At 44.2% G+C, this 15381-nt stretch overlaps 1 protein-coding gene across 1 annotated transcript in view; it reads left to right on the top strand.

The window, feature by feature from the left end:
- Positions 1-15381, top strand: part of CCDC170 (coiled-coil domain containing 170) — a 118176-nt gene that overhangs the window by 68599 nt on the left and 34196 nt on the right. The window contains exon 7 of the mRNA XM_075554219.1: positions 12051-12251. Within this exon, the coding sequence (XP_075410334.1) occupies positions 12051-12251 (201 nt within the window). The remainder of the gene's footprint in view (positions 1-12050; positions 12252-15381) is intronic.

Raw genomic sequence — 15381 nt, 5'->3', positions numbered from 1 at the left:
CATCTCCCAGGGAGGAGGTCACATGTGGATCCTTTTAATCAGTTCCCCCTTTCCAACCCACTCACCTTCCACTCTCCCAGCCTCGCCCCTCACACCCCTGCTCCTGAAGGTATCGTCCACCCTGGATTCCCTGTGCCTCCAGCTCCCATATGCACCAGTGTACAAGCTCTGCCCTATCCAGTCCTGCAAGGTAGATTTTGGATCATGGTAGTTGGGGGGAGGAAGCATCCAGGATCTGGGGGAAAGCTGTGTTCTTCATCGGTACTACATCACACCCTGACTGGCCCATCTCCTCTCCTAAACCCCTCTATGAGGTGATCTCCAGTGGCCGACACTTGGGCCCTGGGTCTCCACTTTGCACTTCCCCCTTCTTTCACTATGGTATATATATATATATATATATATATATATATATATATATATATATATATATATATATACATACACACACATATACATATACATATATACACACACACACATATATATATTCTTTTTTTTTTGTTGCATGATGCCTTATACCTGGTTCCTTTGGCACCTCATGATTGCACCAGCTGGTGTGCTTCTTCCATGTGGGCTTTATTGCTTCTGAGCTAGGTGGCCGCTTGTTCACCTTCAAGCCTTTAAGACCCCAGACACTATCTCTTTCGATAGCCAGGCACCATCAGCTTTCTTCGCCACATTTGCTTATTCACCCATTTGTCTTTGGCGATCGTATCGTGGAGGTGTGCAGCCAATGATATGATTTTTTGTTCTTTGATGCCTGATAACTGATCCCTTTGGGACCACGCACTCACCATGTGGGCTTTGTTGCTTCTGAGCTAGATGGCCGCTTGTTTATCTTCAAGCTTTTAAGACCCCAGACACTATCTCTTTTGATAGCCGGGCACCATCAGCTTTCTTCACCACATTTACTTGTTCACCCGCTTTGGCTTCAGCAGTTGTGTTGGGAGAGTGAGCATCATAGAGTGCAAATTTAATAAAAGAAAGTGTTCATGCATTTAGGGAGTGCTTGAGTAGAGGCCCAAGGTCCTTCCGCCCCCTTAATACTAAACCTATAAATATAGACACATAGATCTATTTCCCCATCCATATCTATATATATATATATGTATATATTTGCATGTGCATGTCTTTGTCTAGACCTCCATAAATGCCCCTTGACTCCCAGCTCACCCCTTGTTTCTTGTATCTCTGCTTTTGGCGGTAAGTTATTTCCTTCTTAAAGGTTACCCTGCACCTCAGAGCAGGGTTTCTCAACTTCGGCCCTAGTGACATATGTGTTCTTGGTTAACCCACCATGATTGGCTATTGGGGTGATTGGCTATTGGCTTTGGTGGTTTTGTGGTTATGTCTTGGCCTGATAACCACAAGGTCAGCAGTTCGAAACCACCAGCTGTGCCATGGAGAATGACCAGGCTTTCTACTTTCATAAAGAGTTACAGTCTCAGCAACCCACAGGACATTTCTATCCTGTCCTATAGGATCACAATGAGTTAGAATCGGCTCAATGGCACGGACATTGATTTTATTGGCTATTGGTGGTGCTTCTGGTTGCCATTGGATTGATTCTGACTCATGGTGACAACTTGTGTGTAGAGCAGAGCTACTCCATGGGGTTTCAAAGGCTGGAACCTTCTGGAAGCATGTGTTAGGTAGGGGTTATGTTAACTAGACACTCTGGGTTAGCGTAGGGGTGGAGCTCAATTTATTCATTTCAACAAAGCCTTGATGACACCTTCTTGGTGTCCTAAACCTTTTTGTATGTGAGAGAGAGAGAGAGAGAGAGAGAGAGAGAGAGAGAGAGAGAGAGAGAGAGAGAGAGAGAGAGAGAGAAAGACCTAGGAGAGCTGAGTTTTCTTTGGCCCTTTGTCTTCTCCTGGAGATGGATCTTGTGTCTGCTTCCTTGATCTTCCATTGTATCCCCTGCTTGTTCTTGGAGCCATCAGTGGACTACTGATGGTGGATTCATTCAGCTGACTTCAGACCTCTGCACCCACCAGCCTGTGCCCACTACTGTCTCTGCTTCTCATCCTGCTTCCTGTTCATCAACTTTCATGTATCAGGAGAAACCTGACTAGAAGGGGACCAGATTTGCCAATGTCCACAACTGTGTAAGACAGTTCATGACATCAGTCCCTTTCTATACATAACACATACAAGCACTGCTGGTTTTGTTTCTTTAGCGAACCCAACACCAAGCACAGCGCCAGGCCTGTCTTCTGAAATGCCTCTGGTTGCATTCAAACCACCAACCTCCTGACTGTTAGTCACGGGCTTAACTGTGTGTGTCACCCAGGACGCTCTAGTGACATGGGGACCAGGCAAGCTTTGGTTGGCTGTGCATTTCAGAATGCTTAGCGGCATCCTTGTCCTCAGTGCACTAGGTACCCATCACTTCCCAGACCCCTTTTTGACAACTAAAGATGGAGACAGGCATTGTCATGTGCTCCTTGGGGCAAAATCACCCCAGGATGAAAACTCTCTCTTAGTGGAAGGTTCCACAAGATCCAGGCTTCCCAGGAAGGCTAAGTGAATTAAAAAAAAAAAACTTTGGAAAATTGTGAATTAGGTAAAGACCACAGTTCTGCCTTCAACCAATCATTCACATTTTGACTCAGCTCATCCATTATAGTCCCCTCAATGTACCAACACATCCCACTTCCTGTCTCCATTCAGCATTCTTCCCAATCTTCAGGACCTTGTCCTTGGGTGAATGCTGCCCATTTGATCTTAGACGGTGGACTGTTTTAACACAGGGGTGGGTTCAGTCTCAGTCCTGAAGGTGATCAAGAGCCATAGTCTTGGTGGTCCCACCAGTTTCTATCCAACCAGTAAACTTGTTCTTTTATGATTTTGAGTTTTGTTCCACTTTTTTTCTTCTACTCTATCCAGGACCTTCTAATGTGATCCCTTTCAGAGCACGTGGTCGTGGTAGCTGGGCACCATCTAGTTTTTCTGGTCTCTGGGTGTGGCCTGATGGCTGTGCAGTCTAGTTCATGAATCTATGAGACTAATTGTTTCCATGTGTCTTCTGGTTTTCGACATTCTTCTTTCCTCAGGATGGAGAGAGATTGATGATTGTTCCGTAGATGGCTGCTCATGAGGTCTTAAGACTCTAGCTCTACTCACCAAGGTACCATGGAGGACATTGTCTTTGTGGACTAGGTTTGAGTCAGTTGATCTTGGTGTTCCCTGAGACTATGGTCTTGATTCCCAAGACTCAGTGACTTAGTCACCCAAGGTGTTTGGTTATGTCTAAGTTTTCATAACTTTGTCCTCTGTATCCTCCATTAAATTCATGGATCCATTTTCAGCAAAGGTAAATGCACATCTAGAAATAGACTCTGTTACACTTATTTATGGGCTAGACTGCAGCATGTGCACAGGTGCAGATAAGTGATAAGGGCACATGACACATGGAATCCAGCTACAGGAATGGGAGTAACAATACCAGAAGGGTCGGGGGAAGGTGGGAGAGGAAGGGAAGAAGAGGGAACCGATTGCAATGATTGACACATAACTCCCACCCCCAGGGGGACGAGCAACAGAAACTGTGGGGGAAGGGAGACAGCGTTCTGTGTAAGATAAGAAAATAATAATTTATAATTTATCAAGGGGTCAAAGGGTGGTGGTGGTGGGGGAGGTAGGTAGAAGAAAGAGGAGCTGACACCAAGGGCTCAATAGAAAGTAAATGTCTAGAAAATAATGATGGCAACACATGTACAAATATGCTCGATATATTTGAGGTATGGATTGTTACAAGAGCTGTAAATCCCCTAATAAATTGATCTCTTTTTTTTTTACGGTGTCATAAATTGATCTCTTAATTGAAGAAAGAAAAGAGGAAAAGCACCCAATCTGTATGGATCCACCCTGTTATAGAACAAACAAACAACAACAAAAACAAGTGCCCACCCATATATGTATACAATCTTGGCCAAACTCCCACTCCCTTCCCCCACCCGGTTAGCGTGCACATCGATCCAAGAACCTATTGGTAGATCTCCATCCACTACTGCAGGATTGTATCTGTAACAGTATTTGTCTTTAACTCTCCCAAACCTCACAGTACCTTCCCCGGTCTCCACCATTGTTCCCACCCTCTAGCCCCTGTCAGGGAGTGTTCTTGTACAATGACAGAGAGTTCCAACATTTTAGATCTCCTTTAGAACCCTGTTCTTCCCTTTCCATGCTTCCTAACTGATCAATCATCGGAACGAGAACTCATTACGTGTGGAGAGGGCAGGGGTGATCACAATCCATTTCCACAGCCTTTCTTAAATTAAAGAAAGAGCAACGCAACCTTGCACACCTTTGTCCAGAGGGCTTCTTCTTCTTCTTTGGGCACATGGATGGCTTTTCCGTTTGGAGGCAGGGCCTGGGGGCTCTGGAGACCCAGCCTGGTGCCCTCCAGCACTGGGATGGTTTTCCATGGCCTCCTGTGATGACTTGAGTCGTATCTTCCCAAAATATGTGTTGGGCTTCTAACCTCTCCTGACGGTGGAGGCAATCCCATTTGGGCATTGGGTTTTCTTCTCTCAGATATTATTCTGTGGGTGTGGTAGTTCAATAACAGCATGGCTATGGAAGAGAAATGGGAAAGACACATATTGAGTCGGGTTTCTACATGTACAACTCGGTGACCCTGATGACATGCTTCCAGTTGTGCCACCGTTGTCACCCTTATGGTTTGCGTTGTTTCTCCCCCACTTCCATCACTTCCCTGCCCTGTGAATCCGGCGTGCAGAAGGTGATGGATGACAGTGGAGCCCGACATTCACTGTGGAACTACTCAGGAAATAAGCTTCCAGAGAACCCCCTATCTAAAATTGAGGGATGGGAAGAAAGGGGTGATGAAACAGTGCTTGGGAGAGACGACTATGGAAGACCAAAGTCATACATCTGGCTTGAACAGCTAAAACGTTGTTACTAGGTCCCCATACGATATAGGCTAGACCAGACCTGGCTTCCAAAATTTTATATATATTTTTGTTTGTTTTCTGTTTGCTCATATAAGGATGCATCTCAGATGTGTTATGTTGTTGACGGTTACCCTCTTGACATTGTGTGCTGTGAACTTTTCTGCTTTTTTGGTATATGAGACCCAGGATTGATGGATTTATAGGGACGGCATGTAGAATAAGGGTTCCGGGGGGAGGGAGGGGGGCAGTGGTGGTGATGGGGTAAAAGGGAGACGAAGTCAAGGAGTCCATGTAGAAAAAGAAGGTCTGGAGACGGATTGTGGTGGCAATTGTACAATTCTAGGTGATGTGACTGAACAATGGAATGGTATGATACATGTATTAAATCCCAATCAATAAGGAAAAGAGGAAGGCCCTCAATGAGACGGATGGACACGGTGGCTGCAGCAGCCGGCTCAGGCATAGGAACAATTGTGAGGATGGCTCAGGATGGGTGGCGTTTCCTTTTGTTGTGTGCAGGGGCTCTCTGACATGGGGTGGACTTGATGGCACCCTGCACCACCACCTCTTGTGAGACAATGAAGTCCTGTTCTTTAAAGTGATCCATCTGTGGAATTTGGGTGACAGCAGTCCTGGGAAACTAAGACACCCTCCTTGTCCGCCCCTGGTCAGCTGATCCCATCACTCTCTTCTTCTGTTTGTACTCCTCCAGTCTGGTACAGCAAACACTTCCACAGAGATCCTAGCACACTGCCACCAACATTCGCCATCCACACTTAGGTTCCATGGTCTCCCCTGGCCACTATGGCACCTGGAAGGGTGGCTATTTGGAGCTTTTAGCTTGCCAGTCTCCATAGTTAACTTTCACAGAGGAAGGGGGAGAGGGGACCCATAATGACCAGAAGGAGGGATTGCTTATTGGCATTTGCTCCGATACCTGGTAGGTTATTTCATAGACTTCCTAGGGGACAATTCTAGCTCTCCATTATAACTAGACAATAGTTGTTTATGACCCAAAGCACTGGTCCTTAAGTGACCCAAGAGGCTCTTTCTGCAGTGTAGAGCTTTTTTGGCTTTTATTTGGTTTATTCTTAGGGCAAGAATTCCTCTCTGGAGAAATCAACAAGCACTTGCCCTTGGGAAGTGAATTAACTCTTCTAGGGCATCATGACTTCATTTCTAAAAGCCAAGCTGCTTGTTCTCAAAAGGATAGCTGGCTTCTGGGCCCTTTCTTGTTTAGGAAAACAGGTCTGTTTTCTTTATGGGCCTTCACCCCACCCCCCACGTCTCTAAAAGTTTAGGATATTTTTCCCCACTGGAATATCAGGGAATGGTTAACAGATGATTCCAGGGGAAAGGAATGGAGAAGGAAAGAGATAGAAGAAACACATGCTTGTTGCTTCTATAGACGTCCTCTTGTGAAAAACACAGCACAGCCTCTCCGTGTTGGCATATGTTCACATGTTCGCCCAGGCACCGCCCATCGAGTTCCTCAAGAATGGATTAAATTGGGATGTTATTGTGGTTGAATACATTTATGTAAATTTAGCCCCAAGAAAATGTGCTGGTTTCTCACGTAGGACACTGAGACCTACAGGAGCTGTGAGGCTCACGTTTTGTGGGGTGTGGATGGGTGTGGGGGTGCTCCTAGCTGTTGGCTCCTCTCTGGACCCCAGAATGTTGGCACGGCAGTGGAGTAGGTTCCCAGCACCGTTCAGCCATTTTACATCTCAGTGGCTTTAAGTCTCACTTGCTGGTCCTCAAGATCCCATGGAACATCTTCAGACCCACCACTGAGAGGCGGACGCCGGAGGGACCCTCCTCCTTTGATTCCCGCACAGCTTTCTGCTCTTTGTCCTTTCTTGAATGACTTCTGATGGAAGAATAGGCTCCACAGCCAAGAAGAGTCTGAGAAACACGGTAAGGGCGATTTTCAAGGGATCCATTATTTCTTTATGGCAAACGTAGGATGGGCTAAACCCACACACCAGAGCAGTGATATTCGTGATAGTGGTGGACTGTAGTGTGTTGAGCTTCAGTTGAGTGTGGGTTACCATGTCACACACATTACCAAATCAGCACATTTCATTATTGTAGCAAAGTCTGAGTTTCAGAGAGGCTAATGACTTACTTCGGTTATCCTGTGAGAAGTCATATAGGGGGTAGTTGAAACCAACGTTGCCTGACTCTACCCGTCTCATTCTACAGTTGTCTGGCCAACACCTACGATCTTCTGCTTCCTTCAGGATTGTACTAGTCAGGGTGCCCCCCCCAAATACAACCAATCAGGTATCTATACTTCTATCATGTTTTTCTTTCTATAGATACATACACGAGTACACATATATTTATAGATGTACATATGTATGCACATATACACACATGCACATGTATGTGTGTGCACAACCATGGGGAGAGAGAGGAGGCTTTCTGCTCCTGTAGAGTCACAGTCACAGAAACTCACAGTTTTGCCCTGTCCTATAGGGTTACGATGAGTCAGAATTGACTTGATGGCAGTGAGCTTGTCTTTTTGGGTACACATCAGTGATCCTCAACCTTCCCAATGCCACAACCCTTTAATACAGTTCCTCATGTTGTGGTGACCCCCCCAATCATAAAATTAATTTTGTTGCTACTTCATAACTGTAATTTTGATACTGTTATTAATTGTCATGTAAATATCTGATAGGCAGGATGTATCTTCATTGTTACAAATTGAACATAATTAAACATAATTAAAGCATAGCGATTAATCACAAAATAATAAGTAATTATATATTGCGAAATATGTTAGGCGACTCCTGTGAAAGGGTCATTCAAATCCCAAAGGGGTTGCGACCCACAGGTTGAGAACCACTGCTCTACACACATGAGTTGTAAGTCAAAAAGTATTGCTACCAAATAATGGTGTTGTTAGGTACCACTGGGTTGTTTGAGACCCACAGGGACCATACTGTGCACAACAGAACAATATACCGCCTGGTCCGGAGCCATCCTCACAATTGTTCCTATGTGTGAATCCATTTCCCTGCCACGCCACTTTCCTAAGCATGATGTCCTTCTCCAGGGACTCTCTCTCCAAACAATATGTCCAAAGTATGTGCGATGAAGTCTTGCCATTTCTACCTATAAGGAGCTCTCTGCCCCTACTTCTTCCATGACAGATCGGGTTGAATGCTTAGCATTTCATCGTCCTTCCAATATTCTTTGCCAGCACCACAATTCAAATGCATCAATTCTGCTTTGGTCTTCCTTATTCAGTGCCCAACTTTCACATGCTATGAGGCAATGGAAAGACCATGGCTTGGTCAAGTGCACCTTAGTCCTCACAGTAATCTCCCTGATTTTCAACAAGCTAATGAGTTCCCGTGCAGCAGATTTCCCTAATGCAGGTTTGACCTCTTGACTGCTGCTTCCACGAGCATTGCTGGTGGATCCAAGCAAGATGAAATCCTTGATTACTTCAATCTTTCGCCATTTATTGTGATGATCAGTGGGTCCAGTTGTGAAGATTCTGGTCTTCTTTACATTGAGAAGGCGCCAATCCTTGATGTTTATAAGCAAATGTTTCAAGTCCTCCTCACTTTCAGCAAGCGAAGTGATGTCGTCGCATGTGCTATTGTTGTTTGGTGCCATCCAGTTGGCTCGGACCCCTAGTGACCCCGTGCACAACAGAACAGAACACTTCCCAGTCTGCCATCTTCACAATTGTTTCTATACCCGAGCCCATTGGTGCAGCCACTGTGTCAATACATCTTGTTGAGGGCCTTCCTCTTTTTTCATTGACCCTCCACTTCACCAAACATGATGTCCTTCTCCAGTGATTTGTCTCTCCTGACAACATGTCCAAAGTATGTCAGATGAAGCTTTGCCATCCTTGTCTCTAAGGAGCACTCTGGCCTTACATCTTTCAATATAGATGTTTGCTCATTTTGCAGTCCATGGTCCTTTCAATATTATTCTCCAGCACCACAATCGAAATGTACCCATTCTTCTATGGTCTTCCTTAGTCAGTGTCAACCTTTCACACGCATATGATACAATGGAGAATACCATGGCTTGGGTCAAGTGCACCTTAATCCTCGAAGATGTACATCCTTGCTCTTCAATACTCTAAAGAGGTCTTGTGCAGATTTACCTAAAGCAATACATCTTCTGATCTCTTGACTCCTGCTTCCATGAGCATTGATTGTGGTTCCAAGTAAGAACACATCCTCGATAATTCCAACCTTTTCTCCATTTACCTATCGATCCAGTTGCGAGGACTTTGGACTTCTTTATATTGAGCTGTAACCCACAGAAAGGCTACAATCCTTGAGTATCATCAGGGCTTCGAGTGCTCCTCATTTCCAGAAAGCAAGTTTGTGTCATCTCCATATAGCAGGGTGTTAGCAAGCCTTCCTCCAACCCTGATGCTACATTCGTCACATAATCTGATGATGTGGTGTGCATATAGAGTGAACAACACAGTGAGCGGATACAACCCCGATGCACACCTTTCCTGACTTTAAACCAGGCAGCATTCCCTTGTTCTGTTTGCATACCTCCCTCCTGATCCACGAACAAGTTCTGAATGAGCACAGTGAAGTGTTCTGGAATTCCTACTTTTTAAGGTTACCCACATCTTACTATTGTCCACACAGTAGAACGCCTTTTCATAGTCAACGAAATACAAGCAGGGTGGGAGCAAATGTTTTGAGAATGATGAGGGCAACGAATGTACAGGTGTGCTTTACACAATCGATGTATGTATGGATTGTGATGAGTTGTATAAGCCCCCAATAAAATGATTAAAAAAATACCCCAAACCAACCCCCCACTCCACACACAAGTAAACATCTTCCTGGTATTCTCTACTTTGAGCCGAATACATGTGACGTCAGCAATGATATCCCTTGTTCCGTGCCCTCTTCTGAATCCGACCTGCACTTCTGGCAGCTCCTGTCATAGTGCTGCTGAGCACATTCTCTTTTCATTTTCTAACTTCTCGGTCTTTGCACATTTCGTTAAAATATTTGGGTTTGTTTTCTTGAGATAACCTTTGACATTTTTTATTCAGTTCTTCGACTCATCTTTTTCATTCTATGATTTAGAGCAAGTTTCAGAGTTTTTGCTGATGTTCAGTTTGATCTTTTCTTTCTTTCCTGTCTTTTAATGACTGTTTCCTTTCTTCATGAATGCCCTCCCACAGCTCCTCAGGTCTTCGGTTATTAGTGTGTAAGGCATCAAATGCTCTTTTTTAAAAAAAATATATCTCTTCTTGAGATGTTCTCACAGTTCAGGTGGGATAGGTTCAAGGTTATATTGTAGCTCCTGAGAATGTGTTTTAATTTTCTTCAGCTTTAACCTGAACTTACATATGCGCAAATTGGTTGTCTGTTCTACAGCCAGCCCCTAACTGGTTTTAGCCACTGATATTGAGTTTTCTACCATTTTTTCCCACAGATGTAGTTTATTTGCTTTCTGTGCATTTGTTCCATCGAGAGAAGTCCCTGAGTATAGCCACCTTTTGTGTTGCTCACTGGTCTTGAAAAATTTGATCATGTGCTATCTAGTTTGTTTCTGTCACCGAGCCCATGTTGTGGTCGTCTGCTTCCTTACAGATGTTTGATCTTGGAGATCCTATGGAGCTTTTCTGTGCTCTCCTATTACATCACAATGAGTCAGAATTGACTGGAGGGTAATGACTTTAGTTCTAGAATGTCTTCTTACCTGACCAGGTGTTACTTATAGAGAGGCAAACCGTCTATACATACTGTCTGTATTGAATATATATATATATATATATATATATATATATATATATATATATATATATATATATATATATATGTTTATATATATATAAACATCAACTGTAAAGAGTTCAAAATTCCAACCTCTGCAAAAATAGTATGGTAGTGTTATGGAAAATAATTACTGTGTATATTTTTCCTGAACTCCTCCAAAAAGGATGTCATCATCCTTAATTTGGCGAATTTATTAAATTCATTTTATAAAAACGGAAATCAATTTGTGTGTTCTCAATTTGTACGTAGCTGAGGTTTTTGGTAAACTTTACTGCTCTTGGTTTAAGAAGGTCAAGACACAGAGATAAAAATACCCTCCCCCAACGCACACCCAAAGCACTTAGCCGTTGCACGGACAGTCCTCTGACCCTGTCCCTTGCCATTATTTTATTTAGAGCTACCTTGCTGTTATTGGAGTTTCAGGTTCTTGCCTTCTCAAAACAAAGGTTTACGTTGAGAGGCACAGAATGGGTTTTCTGCATAGAGAATTGTATTGAGGCCCTCCCAGGAAGGAGGAAATGTCCTGACAGGCAGCAAGGCCCTCTGGTGATCTCCTCCCCTCCTGCTGTAAATCAAAGGCTTTTCAAGTATTCACTAGGACAAGAGACGGTTGGGAAATTTCTGCTGCGGGTAGTAAGAGTTTCTGGGAAATGTAGTCCCAAAATATTGAACGCACTCTGCACATACTCTGTCCAAATTGTCACCTTTGCGTCCATGTCCTGCCACAATATTAAATGGGTGTTGACTTTTCAAATGCTGAGACCTGATAATATTATTGCACACTTATGTTGCAAGCAGGGCCATAAATTTAGAGCATAAGTATCCAACACTCATTAGAAATTTTAAATACAACCAAACAAAAACAAGCTTGATAAACCAAATATTTCTGTTCTACTATTTCCCTCCCTTAAGGCTTCTAGGTAATTTATCATTATTCATTCATACTATAATCTTTAGTCAAATATATATATATATAAATGAAAGGGTTTCTTTGGAAAATGATGTTTTTGTAGGTTTTTTGATGTATTCTTTGTCTAAACTTTTCTTCCAACTAGCTTTGAAACTCCTAAATGAATACCAGTTTGAGAAATAAGTGCATGTTATCCATAAATATTTATTAATTAACCTGGTTACAAACATATGAAAATTAATTAAATGAATGTAGCTTTCTCTGAAGCAGAGGCAAATACTGCTATCATCTACTTATTTGATTTTTCCCAAGTACCTAGAAGCTGGTGTTATAAATAGTTGTCCTGCCTGGACCAAGCAGTGGATTTCAGCGCTTTGTTGCATTTAAAACAAGGCTTATCGGCGTTCTGTTTCTCTTTGTTTCCAGACGGTTTCCCAGCTTGAAGCCCAAATAGCCAAGCTTGTTGAACAGTTGGGGAACGAGACGGGGCTGCACCAGAAAGCTCTGCAGAGGGCCCAGAAAGCAGAGATCCAGTTGGGGGATCTCCAGGGTCAACTGACACACCTGGAGGAGGAGCTGGTTGCCGGAGATTTTTTGCGAGACAATTTGCATTTTGAGAAACAAAAAGTAATAATCCAAGGGAATGCTCCTGGGGGGAAAACATCTGTTGCAGTCGATAGAATACTTGGCATTCTGAATTTGACAGGATTTAGATCACTTTCTGCACTGAACAAGTTCCAAGAACAATGGGCATTGTTTTGGGCTCTCTTCCCATTCTTTGAAGCTTCCTCCATACAAATTCGTTCAATTCAACACAACAGGTATTTGTTGAGTACCTATTATGTGTGAAGGTTTGGGGCTAAGGTAGGAGGAATACACAATCCTGGTGGCTTGTTAGGCTGTGATCGGCAAGGTCCACAGTTCAAAACCACCAGTCACTCATAGGAAACAGATGGGAGTTTCTGCTTCTATAAAAGGTTACAGTCTCTGAAACCCACAGGGACAGTTCTACCCTGTCCTGGAGGGTTGCCAGGAGTCGGCATAGACTCAGTGACAGTGAATCTGGTTTTGGATCTGAAATGACTCAGAAGGGATGGGGGAAATAGGTATTCAAGCAGTTTCTCCTATTGCAAGGCTACATGTGCTATGAGAGATGTATTGTGGGAGTACAGTAGGAACAATGGTAACTTCCTGAGAAGGGGTGGACTGTACTGGGGTGGTGACTTAGTTCCCTAGAGTTGCCACAAGATAGGTAGCTTTTAAGAACAGAAATCTACTCTCTCTGTGTGGGAGGCTTGGTGTCTGGCTCCAGGTCCTAGTCACTGTCTTCTCAGTCCTGGGCATTTCTTGGAATTCCCTGACTGGTAGAGAGATCCTTACAGGGAAGGAGGTCTTTCTTCCGTGTGTGACTCTCTTCATGTTCCCCCTCCTCTTTGTCAGGCAGTCCTCAGGAGGGGAGCAGGGCGAGAACCCAACCTTGTACGGCATTGTGTAACAGAGGATCGCCTCCAAGAGAGACTCTGTGTCCACAGACAAAGTCAAAGTCACAGGAACAGGGTTCCAAATTCAACTTGCCTTTTTTAAGGGGCGGGGCACAAGTCAGTCCCTAAAAGAAGTGGTTGTTAAGCTCATCTCTGAAGATGAACTAGGGTTTAGGTGAGAGAAGAGGCAGATATCACGGGGGGGGGGGGGCAGTGTGTTGAAGTAAAGGTAGAAAGTGTGTGAATGCCTTGTGTACCTCGGAGCTTCACAAGGTCTGAATCAGAGTGGAGCGAAAGGCAATGGAATTTCCCCAGGAACGTGTGCAAGCCCCCCCCCCTCCCCCGTGCTTACAGAAGGCCGAGAGCTCATCCCTGGGTGATGAGTGGGTCGATCTTGATCAGACTGAGGCAAGAGAGACGAGGACAATTTGGGGCTGGACTATGAAGTGTAAGTGTTCTTTATTCTGTAGAATCTGAAGGAGCTTAATAGAAATCCATGATTTTGAGCCTCTTTCCCCCCAAATTATTTGGCCTACCACCATCTTTTCTGAAAAAAAAATTTACTCAATGCCTATCCCCTGGGTACCCCCTGTCCCAGAAACGAAATACTTTTGTATTATGGCCCACAATCCAGATTAAAGCATACACAGCTGTTTTTGCACACAGGGCCCCATGGTTCCAGTCCCCCCCCACCACCAGGGGGCAGGATCACCTACTTTGGGAAACATTGACTGCAAGTATTCCCACGTGTTTGACTTCACCGTGGGCTTGAGTTGCAGTGCAGAGACTTACAAATGGTGGTGACGGCACTCCATGGGAGAGGAGGAGAAGAAGGGACCCAGATGGGAGATGTGATTTGGAGTAGCTGTCAAGGGGTGGAGCAGAGAAACCAGAGTGAGCTGGGCTGAGAGGGTGGCTAGGCAGGGTGAAGTATAGAATTAAACAAGACCACTGTGACCTTTGGTGACCAGATCACTCAGGGATGAGCCAGTAGATGTGAAAAATGAGAACCACAGAAAGACTTTTTTTCTGGACAGGACAGAGAGGGGTGCGTTGGTGGCTGCAGGAGTTTGTAGATGAGTGTGTGTGTGTGTGTGGGGGGGGTGAACAGCAACAGGGGTAACACATGGAATCAATCACACAGGTGCAGGATTTGGTCAGGGAAGATATTCTTGGGTTAAAAAAAATCTCTACTCTGGAAACTCATTCATGTTCACCACCTGTAATGGAAAAAAAAAAGAGGAAACACCACGCTTGCAGCATATGAATCTGCGGACTCATTTTAACTGGAATTAGGCCACATTGAGTCTCCATTATGGAAACAGATTACGTAAGGGGATTCTGTTCAAGGCGAGTAGTCCATAGATGGCCGCTGTGACATGCCTGGCCTAGTGTGCACATGCGAATGTGCAGAACTTATTTATTTCCTTATTTTTACCTTGTTCATGTAACCAGCAGAGCATTTCATGTATTTCTTGTTGTGCAGAATTTAAATTCTGCTGTGCTTCCTGGATGTTGAGTCAGTTCTGGCTCGTGGCGACAGCCCGTGTGTTACTGAGTAGAACGGTGGCATAGGGCTCTCTTGGCTCAGATGTTCATAGAGGCCAATCGATCACCAGGCTGCTTCTTCCGTGGTAACACTAGGAGGGTTTGAACTATAGTCCACTGCAAACTGTTTGCACCACCTAGACATGTAGGTAATGGAAATTCATACAACATGGTATAGCACACACCCTTTCTTACGCACATTAGACTGTGAGTCAAGTGCACGAGACATACACTCATACTTTATTCCTAGCAAACTTGACCCTCTGGAGGATCCCTGGTGGCAGGCTGGCTATGTGTTTGAAATCACTATTGCTACATGGGCAAAAGATGAGGCTTTCATCTCCCTGAAAGGGTTATAGTCCTACTTGGTTGCTATGCATTGGCATTGACTCAGTGGCAGTGAGTTTCGTTTGTGGTTTTCGACTCTCTTGGGTATCACCAAGATTCTTGAAATATGGTACTTCCTCTGTGGAAAGCTGCAACTGGCATGGGGTCCAGCTTGGCCTGCTCAGAATTCTCTTATACAAGGGAGCTTCACAAAGTTGGTGGAAAAATTCCTTTACCTCCTAATTCCATGTTTCCCACAGACTCTTTGAAGGCCCCCTCACCGATCCTTGCTTGCTAAGTGGGTAGGTCACATGTAGAAGTAGAAAATAAATAAATAATAAAGCAGCTTTCATGTCATCACATCAACTCAGTTTTATGTAAAATAACAAAACAACACCTTG

The sequence above is a fragment of the Tenrec ecaudatus genome, chromosome 7, assembly GCF_050624435.1.
Source record: "Tenrec ecaudatus isolate mTenEca1 chromosome 7, mTenEca1.hap1, whole genome shotgun sequence".
In the NCBI taxonomy this organism is placed as follows: domain Eukaryota; kingdom Metazoa; phylum Chordata; class Mammalia; order Afrosoricida; family Tenrecidae; genus Tenrec; species Tenrec ecaudatus.
The sequence above is the reverse complement of the archived record's forward strand: the minus strand, read 5'-3'. Positions and strand labels throughout refer to the sequence as shown.